The sequence below is a fragment of the Equus przewalskii genome, chromosome 28, assembly GCF_037783145.1.
Source record: "Equus przewalskii isolate Varuska chromosome 28, EquPr2, whole genome shotgun sequence".
NCBI lineage: Eukaryota > Metazoa > Chordata > Mammalia > Perissodactyla > Equidae > Equus > Equus przewalskii.
In genome coordinates this window covers 37432480-37452659 of record NC_091858.1, presented here as the reverse complement: position 1 = coordinate 37452659, position 20180 = coordinate 37432480, and the positions used below count along the sequence as shown (strand labels likewise).

The window sequence follows — 20180 nt, the reverse complement described above, 5'->3', positions numbered from 1 at the left end:
TGAGGCCAGCTTACAGAAGTTGTTCTTTTCAGGGACGACCTCTGTTTTGAGGGACTGAATCATCTTTACCCGGATTATCTAGCATAATCGATGTCAGTTAGTCGTTTGATGGTGGGCTCTAACCACGTCTAGACGGCTCCCTGACAGCAACACCCAGGTTCAGCTTCGATAGGGGAGCTGGGACCACAGCCTGACCGTGGCAGGAAGCACCTATGTCACCTGTTTTTGTGTGAAGATGCAGAGGCACAGCAGTTAGAGCAGCTGCTGGTCGCCGTGTAGCCAGTACGTGGGCCCCGGGATCAGAGCCGGGGACGGGGCGTTGTGCCCAGACCAGGACAGCCCAGTCCCCGGGTGGGGGCTCGGGCTCCTCCAGGGTCCATGGGTCCAGGCACCCTGGTAGGCGCACACTGAAGCCCGTGTCTTCAGCAGGGCCTCGTGGGAGCTCTCACCCTGTCGTCAGTGAGGAAAGTGGGGCGTGGGACATTAAATTGCCAGCCTGTGGGGCAGAGGAGGCAGAAGGGACCCCAGTCTGTCTGATTACAGGGCCTGAGCCCATAACCCCGGCCACTGCCCTCCTCAGCTTCCCTGGCCAGAGCAGCTCTCACATCGCCCCTCCGCCCGGGGGTCCGGGGACGTGCACGGGGTGGAGGCCAGGCGCAGAGGGAGCGACATGCCCTCGTTGTTTCTCTCCTTCTCAGACGCTGTGCACGGAACGTCGGTGTCCCCCCTGCATTCACACGTCGCCGTCGTAATCCCGGGGTGACGATATTTGGAGGGGAGCCTTTGGGAGGTGATTAGGTCATGAAGATGGAGCCCTCAGGAATGGGGCTAACCCTTACTAAAAAGACCCACAGATCCCTCGCCCCTTCCTCCATATGAGGACACAGAGAGAAAACGTTGTCTATGAAACAGGAAGCGGTTCTCACCAAACACCAACTCCGCCGGCGCCTTCATCTTGGACTTCCCGCCTCCAGAACTGGGAGGAGTTGACGTCTATCGTTTAAGCCTCGCAGTTTGTGGCACTTGTTACATCCGCCCAAACAGACTGCCACACAGAGTATCCTGAATAGAGCAGAAATTACCTCCTGCCCTGTGCATGGATCCTGGGATTTACTTAATTTGCAATTAATAAGGGTATATTTTATATCCAATTAATAAAGGGAATCATTGTATTTGTTAAAAGAGTATTTTTTCACAGCAGTTTTAGATTCACCACAAAATTGAGGGGAAGGTACAGAGATTTCCCATATGCCCCCTGCGCCCCACCCCCCGACATGCACAGCCTCCCCCATTATCAATATCCCCACGAGACGGTGCATTTGTCGTAACTGATGAACCTACACTGACAGGTCATCATCACCCAAAGTCCATAGTTTACATTAGGGTTCACTCTGGGTGTTGTAAATTCTCTAGGTTTGGACAAACGTATAATGTCATGTATTTATACATTAAAGTATCATTATAGCATCATATTAGTATCATACAGTATATTATAGTATCATAATACTATCATTATAGTATCATACAGAGTAGTTTCACTGCCCTAGGAACCCTCTGTGTTCCCCCATTATCCCTCCCTCTCATCATTATGTTTTTTAAAGTATCAGTGAGCTTTTAAAACCTTTTTTATTGACATAGAGCATATATTCCATTAGTACATTAATCGTATGTTCAGTTTAGTAAAATTTTACAAGCTGAATACATCCACATGTCTACTTCTCCATCGAGATACATTGACCATTTTCATCACCCCTCAAATTCCTTTATGTCCTTTCCTGGTCGATCCCCTCAAAAGCACCCCCTGCTCTGATTCCTATCATCATACGTTGGTTTCGCCTCTCTTGGATTTCATAAGAAGGGCATCGTACCCCGTGCAGCCTTCTGTCTGACGTTTTCACACAACACAACGTTTTTGAGATTCCTCTCTGCCGCCAAGCGCGCCTCAGTTTCTTCCTTCCTATGAGCAGTGTTCTCTTGTGTGAATATACCACGCTTTGTTTACACAGTCACCCTTGATGGAATTAGTGTTGTCTCCAGTTTTGAACTATTTGTACTGTTTTGAACAGTTCAAACTGTTATGAACAAAGAATTCTTGCAACAGTCTCTTTAGGGGCTATATTTTCATTTGTCTCGGCTACGTACTTAGGAGTAGGATTGCTATGGCTGTCCTACGAGAAACCGCAAAGCTCTTTTTCTAAGTGGTTGTGCCATTTGCTCCCCCCCAACAACGTAGAGTTGTGCTGGTTAATGTTATGGGGCACCTGACAGCCACAGGGGTCTCAGGTTGAACACTATTTCTGGGGGTGTCTGTGAGAGTGTTTCTGGATGTGATTAGCATTTGAACTGGGGAACTCAGGAAAGCAGATGGCCCTTCCCAATGTGAGTGGGCATCATCCAGTCCGTTGAGGGCCTGAATAGGACAAAATGTGCAGGAAGGAGGAATTCATCCCTTGTTTTCCTGCCTCACTGATGAACAGGGACATCTCACCTGATCTTCTCCAGCCCTCAGCCTACGATTTACACCATCGGCTCCCCTGGATCCCAGACTGAATTACACCACCCACTTTCTTGGGTCAGATGGCAGGTCATGGGACTTCTCAGCTTCCATGATTGTGTCAGCCAATTCCTCATAAAAAGTCAATCTCTTCCTCCCTTTCTCTCTCTGTGTCCTGTTGCTTCTGTTTCTCTGAAGAACTCGGTCTAATAGAACAGTAGTTCCAGTTGCTCCACATCCTTACCAACACTTGCTACCGTCAGTCTTTAATTTTTGCCATTCTTGTGTGGATATAGTGGTCTCTACACTGCTAGTAATGATGGTGCTACTGTATTGTCCCCACAGGTCCCAAAACCATTATTTCTGAGTGAAAAATGATGACACAGTAGCAGCTTCTTGAACTTCCTTAAGTTTTTGAAAACAAACTTGTGACCCACTTATTAGAAATATTGATTTAATATGTTTTCTTTCTCCTGAAAAAAACCACGATGGACCTAAATAATTATTACGGGTAACCAGGCACCGATTCTTGCCAGACCTCACACTGGGTTCTTTGTAGAGTTCTCCCGTTCAAACTTCTTATCTATGATGTAGATATCGTTAGCCACATTTTCTGGATGGTTGGACGGAAGCTCAGAGACTTGTGTAATTCACACAAGATTCACACAGCATCAGAAACCAGAATACGGTCCCCAAATTCAGGCCAAATCGCTTCTTTATTCCATACACAGTACTATTTTCCTCTTGTCTCTGGTCTACTTAATCAGAAAACATAACAAGCATCAGGATTTTCTAGTGTGGCAAACTAGAACGAATTCACTTGCCTCTTTACCTCTGTTGACTACAACCATTAAGATAATCGTCCAGGTAGAAGACCTTACAGTGAGACAGGCAAAGAACCCTAGGAAGAGAGACCTGAAGCAATTTTTCTGATGTTAAGGTCACTGACAGGAAATATCTTTTTCAATTGATTCAGGCTCTTGTGTCTTCACAGTGTGCTGTAAGATGGGTCTGAAATAGTGTTTAAAAATAACTCAGTCTATTTCCATAAAATTAGCAAATGCTAATAACAAAAAGATTGCTAAAGCATTTCCTTACCTACTCCCATTTATCCCCCAACCATTGTAGTCTTTATATGTTACCTATGATTTACATTAGTCAAAATTGGCAGGGAAAGAACTTTTACAGAGCATCTAGAAAGGTGAGTCTTAAGTTACCTTTAAGGGACTTAATGTTTAAATTAGTTTTATGACATTTAGCTACCTTCTTTTTATTCTTTAGGCCAAGTGAATGGGACTAGAGCTCTCTGAGATGTCCAGCAGTTCTAAAATTCTCGCTTCCAATTATTTCTATGATTCAGCAATTTGGGCAGGAGAAGGGAGAGGAGTCTGGCGTCTAACACATCTGTTAACTGCATTGACTAGGTAACATTCTTCAGGTGTCATTTTGTTTTTTCGTATTTTTGTTAAAGATTTTTGTCTCACGTTTCTCCCTTTAGTAGTACTCGTAACCATAATTTGTTTCCTTTTTTAAAAGTATTAAAATTAACAAATTCTCCTGGTAAACAATTCCAACAGCGCAGAAGAGCAACATTCTTGTCGATCCTAGGACGCGTCTATGCAGAACCAAACACACGCATCTATCCTGAACCACAAATGGGCTCATAGTGTAATGATGCTTTCCAAGCCTAGGAAGCACCATCCATTCCAAGAGCAACCCAAGAGGAGAGGCTCCACCCTCTTATAACCACTTTCTGGGGCTCACAAATTCCAGAACTGTAGAACCACGTGCGCTGGAAAGGTACCCGGGAATAAGGAGCGCTCCCCGGGAAGGGCAAGCTCTAAATCGCGCCCTGGAAACGCGTGAAATCACTGCACCTCCAAACGCCCAGGCTGGGCGGGCCCGAGGTCAGCTGACCTTCCGGGGGGCCAGGAACGCCCCCGCTCGGGGTCGGTTTCAGAAAGCAGGGGCGATGCTCGGGGGGGGTCCGCCGCCCGGGGTCCCCGGGGATGGAGGGCGCCTGGGCCCCCCTGCCCACGCGCGCACCCGGGCGGGGCGTTGGGCCGAGGGCGGAGGGACGCGGGCAGCCACGTGGCCTCGCAGGAATGCGCGGGCGCGAGGGCGGAGCGCGGCCGAGTAACGGGCAGGCACGTCAGCCAATGGGCTCCCAAGTAGGCCAGGACCGGCCAATCACGGCGTGGGGGTGGAGCGGCCTTCCCGTGGGCGGGGCCAGGGCGCATCCCGGGGCGGCGGACGCGGGGCGGGGAGAGGGGCGCTCGGAGGGACGGCCGGCGGGGGTCCCGGCGAGGTGAGTGGGGTCCGGGGTCGGGGGTCCCGGCGGGGTGAGTGGGGCGGGGGGTCGGGGCTCTCGGTGGCGTGATTGGGGCTGGGGCGGGGGTCTTTGAAGGGCGCGGGAGCCTTTCGCGGGGACTCGGAGTTTTCTCTTTTCTTTGAAAGTTGCACTTCTGCCCCAGTCCCCCAACAAGCCAGTCCCGCCGCTCCGTGGACTCCGGCTGTGCGCCCACCCTGGAGGTTTTGTGCGGCAGGGCGAAGACAGCTCGGGGTGGCCCCTGCCCCCGGGCATGGACAGTGCAGGTTAAGGCCCATGAGCAGCCCCGCAACTTCAGGGGGGAGCCCCTGTCCCCCGGACAGTGCAGGTCAAGGCCCATGAGCAGCCCCCCAACTTTGGGGGGAGCCCCTGTTCCCCGCACGGACAGTGCAGGTGAAGGCCCATGACCAGCCCCCCAACTTCAGCCCGTTGCCCCCTTTCCTCCCCATAATGGTAATGGGCCATCAGGAATGTGCAGGAGGGACCCCCAGCCCTGGGCCTGGAGGCTGGAGTAAACCCCACCGCGCTGAATTTGCGTGAGGAATGAAGAGCTGAGGTGTTCGTGTGGGGAACAGCAACTTATGTTTCCTCTGGAGGCCAAGGTCTTTGGCCCACTTGAGGATGAAGATAGTTGCTGCTTCAAAGCCCGTCTGTTCTCCTTACCTTTACCCGCGGGTGCCGCTGCTCCGGGATCTGAAGTTGGGGCGGCGCTTCGTCCGCAGGTGCCTCCTTATCTGCATCTGGCAACACTCCTCCCCTCCGGGAGACCCTAAGTTTTGAAAGTAAAAATCTGAGTGACTGTCTCGACTTTTAACAGGATGCCAGCGTTCTGAGAAAGCCTCAGCCTGTTTGGTGCGATGGAGTGTTCGTTTCAGTCACTAACTTTCGCTGGAGGTTAAAATTCTCATTAACTCGAAACACAGTGGGCTTTTATCGTCTCTCTAGCTGAACCACAAAGTAGAAGTTAAGTCCCTCTCAGTGTTCTGGATTTGGAGCAAGAGTTACTTAATTGCCCTCCAGGTAGAACGTTGCGAGGGATAACAGCTTCACTGTTCATTTATTGCTTAAGAGATGTACTTTCAACACCTGTTTATAGAAAACAACTTTTATTAGAAAGGAAGGTGAGATTTTCTCCTTGTGTATTCTGCCTCGTAAGCTCCCACAGCGTTTGTTCGATTGGCCCCAGGGTCTGATTTCGTGGCCAGCTTCTCTGGTTAGGTCCACAGTGACGTTATGGTCAGACATAGACTTTCGTGATTTCCTGTCAGTAAGAAAAGCTGTTCGTCTAAGGTGCTGTTTGACAATTGATTAGTCTCTTCATACAGGCCATTTATCATCGAAGGAGTTATAGACGATTAGCGGATAAATTCAAAGTTACTCAAAGTAGGTTTTTTGACATGCCGCATTTTCTCCGCAGTTTCTTGCGGTGAAGTTAGAAGAAAACCCTTTGGGGATTCTAGATGTGGGCATGTGAGAGGCCTGGAGGGGCCTGGCCTCAGGAGCCCTGGGGTCGAGTTCTGAGCTGCTCGCTTGACCCTGGGTGAGCCGGATCGTCCCACAGAACTGCAGGGCACTCACGCGTGAAATCGCTGGAAGCCGATCGGATGAAAATGTTTTTAAACAAAAAATGTTCTGCCTGAGTCAGAGCATAATAAAAATGGGGTGATTTTTGGCTGTAGTACTCTGTAAGAAATAGTTTTTAAAATCCCCTCTTGTACGGTACGTTATTCGTTTGTTGCACAAGGCATAGTGGAAAGGCTGCAATGAAGAATTCAGATAGAGATGTTCAGAGCGTGTTAATGTCTAATTCACACGCTGTTTGAGGTTTTCGCGGGTAGAAAGGAAGGAGGAGGGAGATACGACAGGACGGAGCGCAGGCGTCACGTTTGTGAGGCAGCTCTCGAGTAAGCCTCGGGGAAGTGGACTTTTGGAAGAACAAGGGGGACGTTCCAGGAGCGTGGCAGCAGAGCAGGGAGCTGCAGGTCCAGGTGCTTGACCGGGGCCGAGAAGTGAGGCCGGGACTGCGTTCTGCAGGAGCGTGTGGGGCAGGGCCAGCTCCAAGGGGTGGCTGTGGTGTCCTCCGTCACAGGTGATGGCTGCCAGCCCTGCCTGAGAACAGGTGAGGCACAGCTGGAGACCGACTTACATGCCACCAGCTCCGACCCGTCCCACCCCCCTCTTTGCCTCTCCTTCCCAACTCCAAGTCAGGCTTGCAAAGCTGCCGGGCCTAGACGTTTGTTTTTGCTTCTTCCTTTAGTTTTGTGTGTCAGTTTACAAAACTTTGATGATAAAAGTGACCAGTCTTGGGGCTGGCCCTGTGGTGTAGTGGTTAAGTTCAGCACCCTCTGCTTCGGCGGCCTAGGGTTTGCAGGTTCGGATCCTGGGTGTGGACCTACACCACCACTCATCTGCCATGCTGTGGCAGTGACCCATAATATAAAATAGAGGAAGACTGGCATGGTTGTTAGCTCAGGGCCAATCTTCCTCAGCAAAAAAAGAAGAAAAAAAGACATTCAAAGTCCAAAGTCAAATATATACATGATTTTCAAACTTCTGCTCTCCCTCCTCAGTTTGGATCATGAAAAGCTGGCCAAACAAGAAAGGAGTTGTGTTTTGATAAAACTGTGCTTTGCACAGTTAGTATTTTATTCTGTTACTCGCTTCACTTTCCAGGGAGGGAACTACTGTGGCGACTTGGGCTTGGCCTCTGATCTTGAAGAAGTTAGATAAGTGAGTGGGGAGAGCAGGGTTTGTGCTGGTGCGTCCTCACTGCCCGTTTGAGCGCAGTTTCCAGCGGGGGTCGGATGGCGTGGTCTGGAGAGGGCATCCTGCAGCTCCCAGTGCCCCGGGCCCCTGGGCCGGTCCCCGCGATGGGGCCCAGCTCTGCCTGCCTTCAGTGTGGCTTCCAAGTGGCTCGAAGCTGTCGGGCATTTGCCAAGCGCGTGGGTAGGATCCTGCGTGGGCCAGTGTAGACACAGCCCAGGGAGTTCCAGGGTTGAGGCTGATCGCGTTTCAGAGGCTGGAGTCGGCTTCTGTGGGAGAAGCACTGAGCTCTGGCGGAAGGAATTTCACCCACGCTGTGGGCCTGGCCGGTTCGCAGCTGGGCCGTGGAGGCTTGGTCGAGGCCAAGCCGCGGGCTGTCGCTCTGTGTGGGGCGGGCACCTCCTCCCTCCAGGGACACGGCTCCCGAGGCTCCCGCCCCCAGAAGCTGTAAGAGGATGGATTCATGCTTTGTTCTCAAGTGCTTGGCTCAGCAGGTGGGGGCAGTGGCCACTCGGGCGGCGTTGCCTCGTGTCCAGCCTGCCCGGCTCCGCACGGGAGCGTGGGCCCGGTGCCCTCTGGGGCCTGTGAGCCAGCCGCGGGACCCTCCTCACTGACCGAGGCTGGAGGAAAGTGCTCCTCCTCCCAGTGCTCGCCCCATGGGACGTGCAGTAGGTCCCTTTTCGGCTGGGACTGAAATCTGAAGTCGTGCTGTTTGGTTCCGCGGACTGGAGGGGACGCGGATCTGCAGCTGTGGCCCGGGGTGCGGGGTGCTGGGCGCGGGGTGCGGGGTGCTGGGCGCGGGGTGCGGGGTGCTGGGCGTGGGGTGCTGGGCGCGGGGTGCGGGGTGCTGGGCGCGGGGTGCTGGGCGCGGGGTGCGGGGTGCTGGGCGCGGGGCGCTGGGCGCGGGGTGCTGGGGTGCTGGGCGCGGGGTGCTGGGCGCGGGGTGCTGGGCGCGGGGCGCGGGGTGCTGGGCGCGGGGTGCTGGGCGCGGGGCGCGGGGCGCTGGGCGCGGGGTGCTGGGCGCGGGGCGCGGGGTGCTGGGCGCGGGGTGCTGGGCGCGGGGCGCGGGGTGCTGGGCGCGGGGTGCTGGGCGCGGGGCGCGGGGTGCTGGGCGCGGGGTGCTGGGCGCGGGGTGCGGGGCGCGGGGTGCTGGGCGCGGGGTGCTGGGCGCGGGGTGCTGGGCGCGGGGCGCGGGGTGCTGGGCGCGGGGTGCGGGGCGCGGGGTGCTGGGCGCGGGGGTGGGCGGGGCGCGGGGCGCGGGGCGCGGGGCGCGGGGTGCTGGGCGCGGGGTGCGGGGCGCGGGGTGCTGGGCGCGGGGCGCTGGGCGCGGGGCGCGGGGCGCGGGGAGCGGGGCGCGGGGTGCGGGGTGCGGGGTGCAGGTCTGCGCTGGGAGCAGGAGGGCTGGGGCGGCCCCAGGCGCTGCTTCCCCGAGAAGCTCAGACCTGCCCGCTCGGTGACTTCGTAGGAAAGAATGAAGGGCGCAGCGTCTGCCAGGCGGGACTATCTGGGAAACGGATCACGAATCGGGGGGCTGGGCGAGGGCAGGCGTGGGGCCGTGGGTCTCCGTGGCGCCTCTCTGAGCCCTCCGCGGGACGAGGCTCAGACGCGGGACGCGCCTCTCCCTCGCCCTGAGGAGCCGCCTGTCCCTCCTCCACGACGCTCTCTAGGAGAAAGAGGGGGACCCCAGGGGACGGGGGCGGCCGGGTGACCTGCCCGTGAGCGAGGGGGGTGTCTCGTTTCAGACACGGCGTGATTCTCAGGTGCTCGTTCTCCCGGCGCCGCGCAGGGGCCCGCCGGTGGACTGCTCTTCCCGGGTGCTGGCCGTGGCGTCCTGGCCATGCAAAGGCCCCCGGCACCCTGGGCCCGGGGCTTCACGAGTCAACTGCTAAGCCACCGTTTTAGGCCCCGTTTTCTTCCCCTGCCGAAACGGTTTAGTGCCATTTTGTTCGCATGTGTTTTTTACATCAAATTCTCATAATTTTTAAAAAGTAACTTCTGCAAAAAGCACCAACATCTCTACAAACGGAAACCATCTCTGTGGTCCTGTGACAAGCAGTGATGTGGCGCTGACACATCTGCAGAAGACTGCATGGATGTTTAGTGAGCACCTGCTAGGTGCTAAGTACTAAGTACTAAGCATCCTGAGACCCAGGACTGGGCAGGGAACAACATAGACGGAGTCTCCTTCTTGTGGGTCCATGTCCTGGGGTCCAGGAGAGATGATGGGCAAGGACAGCAGACGGCCCCTCTGGTGATGCTCAGTGCAGGTGCTGGGGGCGCTGGGCTGCTGTTTACACAGGTGGCCCCGGGAGCCTCACAAGGGGATATTTGAGTGAAGATTGAAAGAAGGGGGGTGATGTCTGCAGCAACAGCCTTCTGGGCAGAAGGGACAGCACGTGCAAAGGCCCTGGGGCAGCCATGTACCGGCAGTCCAGGAGCAGAAGGCCCGGGTCTGGAGAGCTGGGAGTGAAGGAGGCAGGGCAGGACTTGGCCTCCGCGAGGTGCAGAGTGACAGGAAGCCATGGCAGGGTGCTGGCTGGTGGACTCCTGCTTTCAGTGGGCCGTCCTGGCTTCGTGTTGAGAGCAGACTAGAGGGGCAGGGAGACAGAAGGAGGGCGGGAGGGAGAGACGGTCGGTCGCATCCTGGATGTGTTTTGAAGGAGGCGCTAACGGGCTTTGCTGACGGTGATGCTGGGAAGGAGAGAGAGGAGGAGTGGAGGACCCCTCGTCCTGAGCGGGAGGCAGGAGGAGGTGCCGTTGCAGTGCTGCCTGTGAGGTCCTCTCGGGGTGGAGCCGGCCCAGGAGCCCCGCGGGGGTCCCGGGTGCGTGTAGAGCTGTGAGGCGGGACAAGGTTCCCCCAGGGAGGGCAGAGCCGGGACCCCGGCGTGGGCAGCCTGAGGATGGACGGGAGGAGGCCGTGTCCCGAACGGAAGATGTGTCTGGAGGAGCAGAATCTGATGCCGGAGGAGCTTGGACGGAGGAGATGAGGACCACTCGCTGCAGGTGGCTTTGCTCCGCGTGAGGCAGGGACGGGGCCCTGGGTGCAAGTCCGGGGGGCTGCCTTCTTTTCTCTGAGCCTCCTGTCCGCTCAGCCCCCAGCTGCCGTAGGCCTGATGGCGCCTTGTCCCTGTCTGGCCACCGTCTGAGGCCCACAGGAGGCCGGTGACCATCGTGCGGCCCTGGGAACATCACCGCAGACCCCCTCCACCACGGGCCACAGAGCCTGGAACCAGCTGCCCGGCAGACCGACGGGCTGGCCTGGAAAGGGCCGCGGAGGCATCAGGCTGGCGTGGGGCGCTGACCTCCAGGGCCGGCCGTGCGCCATCTCGCTCGCGGTCACTGTGGCATTAGTGCTTGTCACCCCTGCAGCCCCGGGCTGTTCTCACAGTCCAGTGACTGGGCCTGGGAAGGAGGGACGTGTGCCCAGGAGACACGCACGGGGATGGTCCCAGACCAGAGACTGGGCATGCCGCCACGTGGTCAGTCTGGGTGGGTCATGCCACTGGGTCACGGGGGCGTCGCTGGGTTTTATCTGCGCAGGCTGGTGGGCTGCCTGTGTGGGCATTGGGGCGTCGGGGACTCACTGGTGCCCCTCCCCTGGGGTCAATCCGTCTGGCAGCCGTTGTGTGTGGACAACAGCAGCAACACAGGACCAGACAGGGCAGAGTGACTAAAGGCTCCTGTGGCTGCAGCTGACAGGTGGAAACCGCACGTGCGCGTCTGAACACGCGTGTGAGTCAGGGCACCTGCTGCCGTGGAGGGATGGGGGCGGGGCCACAGTTGACAAACGACAGCACGGACGGCAGGCTCTGTGGAGGGCACTGATTGACTTCTTGTCGAGCTCCTGGGTGCGTACCCATCTGTGGTCGCCCATCAGCCTCATGGACACATGGAGAGAGGCCCTGACCTGCTTTTCCCTAGTAGGTTTGTGGTCGTTAAATCCCATGTGGGATCGGCTCTTAGACTGGTTCTCGTTTGTTGATGGACTCACTGACGTCCACTGTGGCGAGTGTGACCCGGAGCTGTCTATAGTGGGGGAGGGGCTCACCTCGACCTGGGGATGAGGGTCTGGCCAAGGGGCCCCGGGAGGGGGAGGGACGTGCTGTGGTCAGTTATGGCATGGAGACCATCACACCGTGGGGACCCCAGTGTTCCGTCTGCCGTCAAGGGTCTGGCGTTGTGCCCTCCTGGTTGTTGGTTTGCACAGTTCCCCCTTGGGGGCTGTGTTGGGCGGGGGTCCGTGTGTACCCTGAAATCTGGGAGGTGCCCTCTGGAGGATGGCCGGCAGCCAGGGGCTGACACCGCCAGGGGATATGGGGTCCCCAGGGTGGATGTGGGGAGATGGGGAGGAGGCAGGGAGAAGAGAGAAGACCCCTCCTCCACCTTCAGACTCAGCAGGCGTGGGTGAGAAAACGCCCTCCACATTGGAGGGCTGCAGGCTGCAGTCTTTAGGGGCAACTGGACCCAGATCCTGAGGGGAGGGTTGAGGTAGAAGGTTCAGTGCACGGAGGGGTTTTGCTGAGGGCACAGAGGAAGGTTTCGTGGGATGGGGCGGTGGTCAGCAGTCGTTAGAAGTGCCAAGCGCTGTTGTGCAGGTTGTGCACTGTACGCCCTGACACTGTTCACTCTGTGGTCCTGATGGATTCATATTTTATCGTGGCCGCTTTCTAACAGGTGGAGGGGTGGGCTTTTCTAATTCCCACGAAGGTGCCATGATTCCCATGAACACTGACCCAGGGCCCGGGGAGAGGGGGCGGTGGTCCCGTGTCCGGGGCTGTGGCGAGGAGTGCTCTGGGTGCCCGCGGGGCTCAGCCCTGGCATGGAGGCGCCCAGCCCCTGGCTGTGGCCGCGGTGGTGGCTGCGCGTTCCTGCGTCCCTGCGCCTTCTCCGCCTCCTCTTCCTCATCACCGCGGCCATCTCCTGGGGACACCGTCTTCCTGTGATGCTAGAACCACCTCTCAGGCAGACGGGCCACCTCAGCGCCCTGCTCAAGCTCCTTCCTGGTCCCCTCTGAGCCCACGACCAGGCCCTGCCCTGGAGCCGCCTCTCCAGCCTGGCCCGCCCTCGGTCTCCCCCGGGAAAGCTCTTGCTGGTCCCCATCCTGGGGGAGCCTCAGCTGCCCCTCGGCCCCTGCAGCAGGGGCGGCCGTGGGGGGAGGTGACCGCGTGCCGTCTGGACATGGCCCTGCTCCCCTCCCCGTGGTGCCTGGTGTGGCCCCAGCCCGTGGTGGGTGAGCGGGCACCTCAGGCGGCCCCGTCCCTGGAGGAAGGGACCAGGTGGGGCCGAGAGAGAGAAAGGCTCCCCTGTGCAGGGGGACGGCAGCCGAGGCTGGACCGGACAGACGTCATCACGTTCACAGGCTCGTGGGAGCCCCTGGTCACGCTGGGCCCACAGCCGGTCCCCCTCAGCCCCACACCCAGGGGCGCAGTGGGCACCCCTGCAAAGAAGGCCGGGGACAGGCTGGAGCCCTGGCGGTTTGCCCGAGTTCCTTCTGTTCCTGAGGCCTGCTGTGCTGATGTCCGACTCTGCAACGCGAATTTGGAAAGTCGGGGTTCCCTTTGAGCAGGAAACCGCTGGCCTGTGGGTGTGAGCGCGGGACTGGGGGCCGGTTCCTGCCTTCTCCCACCCTCCTGGTGCCTCCTCCTCCGACTGTTTGGGGGGCTCACTTTTACTCTCGGCCCTGCGTCTCGGTCGCATTGTGACCTGACCCTCTGCTCTGTGCTCTGTCTTCCTTCTCTGACCGGGCACAGGTGGTGGGGGAGTCACGGAGGGGCCTGGACAGACGAGCCGGCCCACCAGCGGGACCCCAGGCACAGGGCGTCCTGACGCAGCTCCCTTCTGCTCTCTGCAATTTCTTGTGTGAACCTCATATCCCACTGAGTGAAAACATTTCTCAAAGACGTTTCTGATTAAAGACAAAACGAACTTACTCCTCCGTAAGCTTTGACCACGGGAAGCAACTGCAATTTTCTGTAGGTCCTTTTGAGTTTTGAGAAAAACTCTTTGACTGGATGGTTCTATTGTGGAGACCCATTTTGCGCATCCTGATGCTGATGGGCCTCACCGGGGTCACTGGGGCTTCCAGGGACCTGCTGATGGTGGTGAAGCATTTGTCCTCTGGGTCTCCTCCTGATAAGGTCCTGGCGGGGAGGGCACGAGGGCGCAGAGACCTTGGGGGAGGATGGGGCACAGAGACCCCCATGGGGTGGGGCGGCGGTGCAGAGATTCCCCGGGGAAGGAAGGCACAGGGGTGCAGAGACCCCGGGGGAGGAGCTGGATGAGCTGGGGGACAGGAGGGGAGGGAGGGGCCTGGAGGACGGGCAGGTGGCCCACGGCTGTGGGGAGGCGTCCAGCACCTGCCCTTTTCCACGTTTCTCTCTCTCGGAGCTGAGGCTTCCTTCCCTGAGACTTTCAACCAAACCAGTGTCCCCAGCAGCTGTCTCTTCTCTGCTCCTGCAGCCATGCTCCCGCCCTGTCATTGTCAGCCCTGCACCCCCAGCGTCCACCTCCCCTTGTCCTTCATGGCTGCCTCATGGCTGCCCCTCCATCCCGGGATCCGGGGATTCTGTCTCCTCGGGCCCGTGGGGGGCATGTTCTTGTTCAGGATTTATTCGTGGTGGTATTTCGTTTCACCAAGCCCAGGCATTGCCGTTTTCATGGGGGCAGGCTTCCCAGGGAGTGGGGCGTCCTGTCCTTATGGCTGGAGCAGAAAGGAGTGCGTGCGGAGGGCGGGAGTAATGAGAGGGGAGTAGAGAGACACAGAGAGTGAGTGACACAGAGACACAGAAAGGGAGAGACAGATAGGACAGAGAGGACACAGGAGCACCCTCGCGGGTGAGAAGGTTCGCGAAGCGGTGTCTGTGGGAGAGAGCCGTGTCTGGATTTGCAGCAGAGGCACGTGCCGAGTGGCTGCTGTGAAGACGGCGAGGTTGTGAGCTGCTCAGAGCAAATGGGACGCACCCCCGGGCTCAGTCAGCAGAGGCGCACCTGCCTTCTCCCTCGTTCTGGTCGATCCCCTGAAGGTGGGCTATTGGAAAAGAGCTGGCGAGGACTGTTTGCTAATAGCTCGTCATCAGCTGCAGTAAACTCGCTCCTCTTTTCATTTTTCCTGTTGGGGAGGGGGCGGGGAGGCAGTCTGTCGGGAGTGGCCCCTGGTCTGACGTAAACAGTGTGCTGCAGTCAGAACTGTGGGGCGCAGTGACACACCCCAGCGTTGCCTTAGAGAAATGGCCGCTCGGTCACCCCTGACCGTTGGATGTAAATCCAGACGTGAGGGGACCAGCGCCAGGGCTCGTTGGCTCCCGCTGGGCCCCACGTGGGGTCCTGAGCCAGCCCCTCATTAGGTGCTAGGTGCTGAGGCCCTCGGACCTCCCGGGGCAGGTGACAAGTTCTGGCACAGTCCTGGGCACGGGCCTCGGACGGACAGAGCTGGCCTGGCTCAGCCTGCTGCCTCCCACCCTTCCAGACCCCAACAGCGTGGAGGCCGGCTGGGCACGTGTGGGGGAGTGCACCCCCATCCCCCTGAGCGCGAGGAAGCAGAGGGCGCACTGGCCGCGCCCAGCCTCCCGGCTGCTGTCTGTGAGCCCCGCTGCAGCCTGCAGGCGGTCCCTGTGGTCTGGAGTCCACAGCCGAGGACACGGGCCCGGCGCCGCAGAGCCTGGTCTCGCTGGGACAGTCGGGCCAGAACAGGGTCTGCACACGCTGGCTCCCAGCACCTCTGTCCACTCTTGCTTTTATTTTTATTTTTTTAAAAGATTGGCACCTGAGCTAACATCTGCTACCAGTCTTTTTTTTTTTCTTTTCCCCAAAGCCCCCCAGTACATAGTTGTATATTCTAGTTCTAGGTTCTTCTAGTTGTGGCACGTGGGACGCCGCCTCAGCATGGCCTGATGAGCAGTGCCGTGTCCGTGCCCAGGATCCAAACCCGTGAAACCCTGGGCCAGCGAGGCAGAGCACGCAAACTTAACCACTCGACCCCGGGGCCGGCCCCTGTGTGCATTCTTTCTGCTGCTTCTGAGGGGAAGGGACCTTGGCCGTGTGTGTCCCGCCTGCTCCTGGTCAAGCACTCTGACGGAGCTCCCGTGGTCCTGAAGCTGGTCCTGAAGCGCAGGCTCTGAGAGGCACCGGGCCCTCCCATCCCTTGGGGCATTCTGCGTCCCCGCCCTTGGCTCTCCTAGCACATTTGCAGAGATGGGGCAAGATGCTGGAAGTGTCCCTGGAGGGAAGATGCTGTCCCTGTCTCCATGATGCTGTAACACCGGGGAGTGACCTGGGGAGCTGAGTCGCCGCCCGGCCTCTGAAGCCCTTCTGGGACGTGGAGCCGCTCGGCCTCCAGACGCCGCCCACGAACGCTCCTGCTGCTTGGATGGAGTGTGTCATCTTTTGTTTAAAACCACAACCCGAGGGCTGGATGAGATCCTTCATTAGGATGCTTAAATTGGAAGATGACAGCAGCGGTCCGCGCAGCCCACTGCCGGGCTGGGATTATGTCATGCTTCTCGTGGGAGGAGGAGAGCCGTGAAAGCCAGCCTTGTGCTGTGTCCTGGGGTCAGTCCTGGGCAGAGGGCTCCAGTGCCGCCCCGGCCCGAAGATGCTGTCTGCAGACCCGGAGGCGGTGCCACCAGGAGAGGCGCACAGAGGGACCGGCTTCTGCACCCGCCTGGCTTCAGAGGAGGGAGGGTTTTCTGGTGTTGCCTGAGGGTCCCAGGGGCGCAGACACGTCTGTGGTGGGTGAGCAGGCCGCGGCGGGGGAAGTGCACGCGTGCGTGCAGAGTGTGTCACACGGACACACACCTGTGGTCCCCATGCGTTTGTGCCGCAGCTTCCTAGAAAGGTACCTTCCAGGAACGCGGTTTCCCGAGGTTGCCGATTTTGGAGGCAAACAGTCTCAGAGCGTGATACACTCTGCCCGACATTCGTGCCTGATCAGGGGCGCGGGCCGTGGTGCGAGGCACGGGGTCCAGTCCCAGCTCTGCCACCGGTGGAGCGAGCCCTGAGCTGGCCTGGAGCCCCCGTCGCTTCCTTGTCTGTCAGGCGGGACTCGCTTGCATGTGGATCAGCTAACAGAACCGGCCGGCTCACAGCAGGCGCCCTCAGTGGCCGTGGGTATTTAATAGGGTCGGGCGACAGAGCAGACAAACCTCCAACCAATTCTTATATCTTGTCCTGATATTGTCAGTGGGAGAGCGAGAAGTCAGTTTGGCTCTTTTTATGCATTTTAAGTACAAACAAATAGGATTAATGAGATTCGTACACTGTGGTTTAAAAGGAGGTTTGAAGATGAGTGAATGATGCCATTGAGCTGACAATTCTGTTTAGAGACAAAGGGCCCTGTGGCTGTCAGGTCAGCACGCCAGTGCATCTGAGCTCGCTTGGAACAAACTCCAGGCCGGCGTGCGCCCAGCGGCGTCTGCTGGCAGGAGGGACGCCTTTTCTGGGCTATGCCTCCAGGCCAGCTGCCCGCAGGCAGGACGTGGTCATCCCAAGTGAGCGCAGAGAGGACCCCAGGACCCCACTGGCTGCTCTGGGTCTGCCCCTTGCTGCCCCTCGCATCTTCAGCTGCTGGGAGAATGCAGAGTCCGCCTGCTGGTCATTGTGAGCGTTCGGAGTCGTGGGAATGCCCTGCTCACCTCTCGAGATGGCCGTCAGGATCCGCTTCCTTCCTTCTCTTCGCTTCCTCGCAGGACCGTTGACTCCATTGTCTTCTCTTTTTCCTGCGGATGTGTCGTCTCCCCTGTTCCCCGCGGTGCCTATGGGGGTCTCAGCACACGGGGAGGGCCAGACAGCGCTGAGACCGGCCGGAAGATGCCTGCCAGCCGCGGCGACGTTTCCTTCTCTGGCGTCGGCTGAAACGTCCAGCGTTGTTGACACGTGAAGTGTATTTGTGGACGTGTCCTTGCTGGCCTGGCTCCAGGTGAGACGGACGTCAGCGCCCGTGGGCGTGTAAATGGGCGCTTGGGCTTGTGGAGTCCCTTCCTCGGGAGACGAGGAGCAGGAAGCCTCTCCTTCCGTGGGCTGCTGAGGCCCCGGGGCTCCTCTGGAGGCTCGTATTCGTCCTTCCTGCCCACGCCCCACAGCCCAGCTGCCCTGGGAGGAGCGGGAGAAGCAGGCCCTCCTGTGTCTGCATGACTGCGGTCCACGGCCTGCCCAGCACAGTCTGTGCAGTCTGTGCGTGTGCACATGCGTGTGGGTGTGCACGAGCTCCTCGACCGTGACTTCTTCAGACCAGAGTGTGCGTGTTCCTTCACAGGGAGGACCTACAGCTCTGGGGCACGGTAGACGTCGGCTGCATGTTTGTTGACTGAGATGGAAGCATGGTTCCTGTTTCGATGTTGGCCCCATGGAGCGGGGTCCCTCCTCCTATCCGCTCGGGTCGCTGAGCGCTGGCTGCCTGCTCACGCGGTGGCGCCTTCTCTTTGCAGCTCGCTGCACCCACGTCGTGTGCCCCGCCGACTGCTGTAGTCTGGGTGCGTCGGCCTTAACTTGTGTGGGGGTGAGGACCAGCGCGTCACCCTCTGACCCCACTGGGTGTCTGTCTCCGACATCTCTGGAGCGCGGGCTGGGGTGGCGATGCGGTGACCGTGACCACACCACAGTGACGGCTCCTGCTGCCCCTGAGCGTTCGCTCTCTGTGAGGTCTGTTCTGGTCACCTGTGCTCAGACGGGTCCTGGGGCAGGGAACGGGGCGCAGACACGGAATGGGCTGGGTCTCCAGCCGGCCGCAGAGGAGATGCCAAGCCCAGGTGCACGTCCGGCGTTGGGGCCTCAGCCTCTCCAAGACAGCGGCCCAGGGGGCTCAGCCGGGTGGGTTTCTTAAGGCCTCCAACTGCTAGTTTCTTCCCTTTTTTTTAGAATTTTAAAAATATTTATTTTGAATTTAGAAAAAAAGCAGCCTATTATCCTGCCGCTTAGATAATTCTTTTTTTTTTTAAGTAATTTTATTGGGATTATGATGGTTTGTAACATTGTGTAGTTTCAGATGTACATTATTATTTATCAGTTTCTGAAACACTTCATCGTGCTCACCACCAGCAGTCTAATTTTTATCCATCACTGTACATATGTGCCCCTTTGCCCCTTTCCACCCCCCACCCCCTTCCCCTCTGGAAACCACTAAACTCTTCTCTTTGTCCATGTGTTTGTTTACCTTCCACACATGAGTGAAATCATGCAGTGTTTGTCTTTCTCTATCTGGCTTCTTTCACTTAACATCATACCCTCCAGTTCCATCCATGTTCTTTCAAATGGCACAGTTTTGTCTTTTTTATGGCTGAGTAGTATTCCATTGTATATACGTACCACATCTTCTTTATCCATTCATCAGTTGATGGCACTTGGGTTCCTTCCACATCTTGGCTATTGTGCATAGTGCTACCAAGCCCTGGTTCTTCATTTGAAAATGAGGATTGCTTGGCTCCCAGGCTTGTGATGGAGCTGCGGGGTTGTGACGGGGACCCCGGGATCTTGATGGGGATGCTGGGGTTGTGACCGGGATGCGGGGTCGTGATGGGGATGACGATGTGAGCAGATGAGTCAGGATGTGAGGGGTGAGGCAGCGCAGTGCACGGCGGGCCTGGGGCACCGCGGCTGCTCCCCAGCAAATTCTCAGGACGTTGTGGGCTGTTTGTGCGTATGGCATTGGTGAAGTGATGTCAGTGCGAAAGAGGACAAGGTGCTCAAGGCTGGGGGCCAGGTGAGGGGCCCAGTGCGAGGAGTGGAAAGTTCTGTACTGACAGGTGCCCTGGGATTGCTGACCGAGAGCCGCTCTGTCCGGGAGGGTGTGTCCGCACAGCCTGGCCAGCTCGTCTGAGCCTGAGCGGCGCTTGCTCCTCCCTGTGAGCGCCTGAGTGCACGTCCTTCTGTGATCAGGGTAGAGGGACTCGCGGGGCGGCTGGTGAGGGTAGGAAGAGCCGCTCTGTCTGGGAGGGTGTGTCTGCACAGCCTGGCCAGCTCGTCTGAGCCTGAGCGGCACTTGCTCCTCCCTGTGAGCGCCTGAGCGCACGTTCCTCTGTGATCAGGGTAGAGGGACTCGCGGGGCGGCTGGTGAGGGGAGGATGGGGACACTGGCACGCCGGCTCCGGGCCAGGGGGCCTGTGGAGGACGAGGGCTGGGGTCCTGGTCTCCCCACCGTACTTCTCTGCTTTCCCGTGGCCTCTCGGAGCCTGAAATGCTCCAGGCATGAGGGCCTTCCCGGGACCTCGTTGGGACCACTGGGGAACCGGGGGCTGCTTCTGCAAAGTGGATCATTCTGTCGAGGTGGGCGGGTGTCTGATGGGGGGACCCTCGAAACAGACGTGGCCAGCAGGACTGACCTCCTCGTGATTTAGCTGCTAGCCCGCTGATTCTCAGACTCTGTCTTTGTGGTAACATGTAAGGAGCAAGAACTACAGGAAAGAGAGAAAGAAAATAAGAGCAGGCGTGCACAGATCCGGCCTGGACCCCAGAGTTTGTGACACACTCACGGTGACGGGCTTCAGGACACGTGGGCCTTATCCTCAGTCCTGGCTGATGAATTCTTCATGCGAAACTGCTAACGGTTCAGTGGGAGGAAGGGGAGGCAGGAAATGTGTGAAACAAGGCAGAGAGGGTAGAGGG

At 58.1% G+C, this 20180-nt stretch overlaps 1 protein-coding gene across 50 annotated transcripts in view; it reads left to right on the top strand.

Annotated features, from left to right (window-relative positions):
* Positions 1 to 20180, top strand: part of ARHGEF10 (Rho guanine nucleotide exchange factor 10) — a 168924-nt gene that overhangs the window by 32992 nt on the left and 115752 nt on the right. For 16 of the 50 annotated variants that reach the window (XR_011534255.1, XR_011534254.1, XM_070598434.1 and 13 more), the window contains exon 1: positions 4709 to 4802. The exons of 2 other annotated variants lie outside the window; for them this stretch is intronic. Coding sequence is in view for 13 of the 48 variants with exons in the window: in XM_070598426.1 (XP_070454527.1) it covers positions 8050 to 8254 (205 nt within the window). In the remaining 35 variants the exon portion in view is untranslated. Of the gene's footprint in view, positions 1 to 4708; positions 4803 to 8034; positions 8255 to 8324; positions 8347 to 16123; positions 16317 to 17269; positions 17500 to 20180 lie in introns of those variants that run through there. 32 more of the 50 variants (XR_011534253.1, XR_011534252.1, XM_070598426.1 and 29 more) reach the window with 15 other exon arrangements.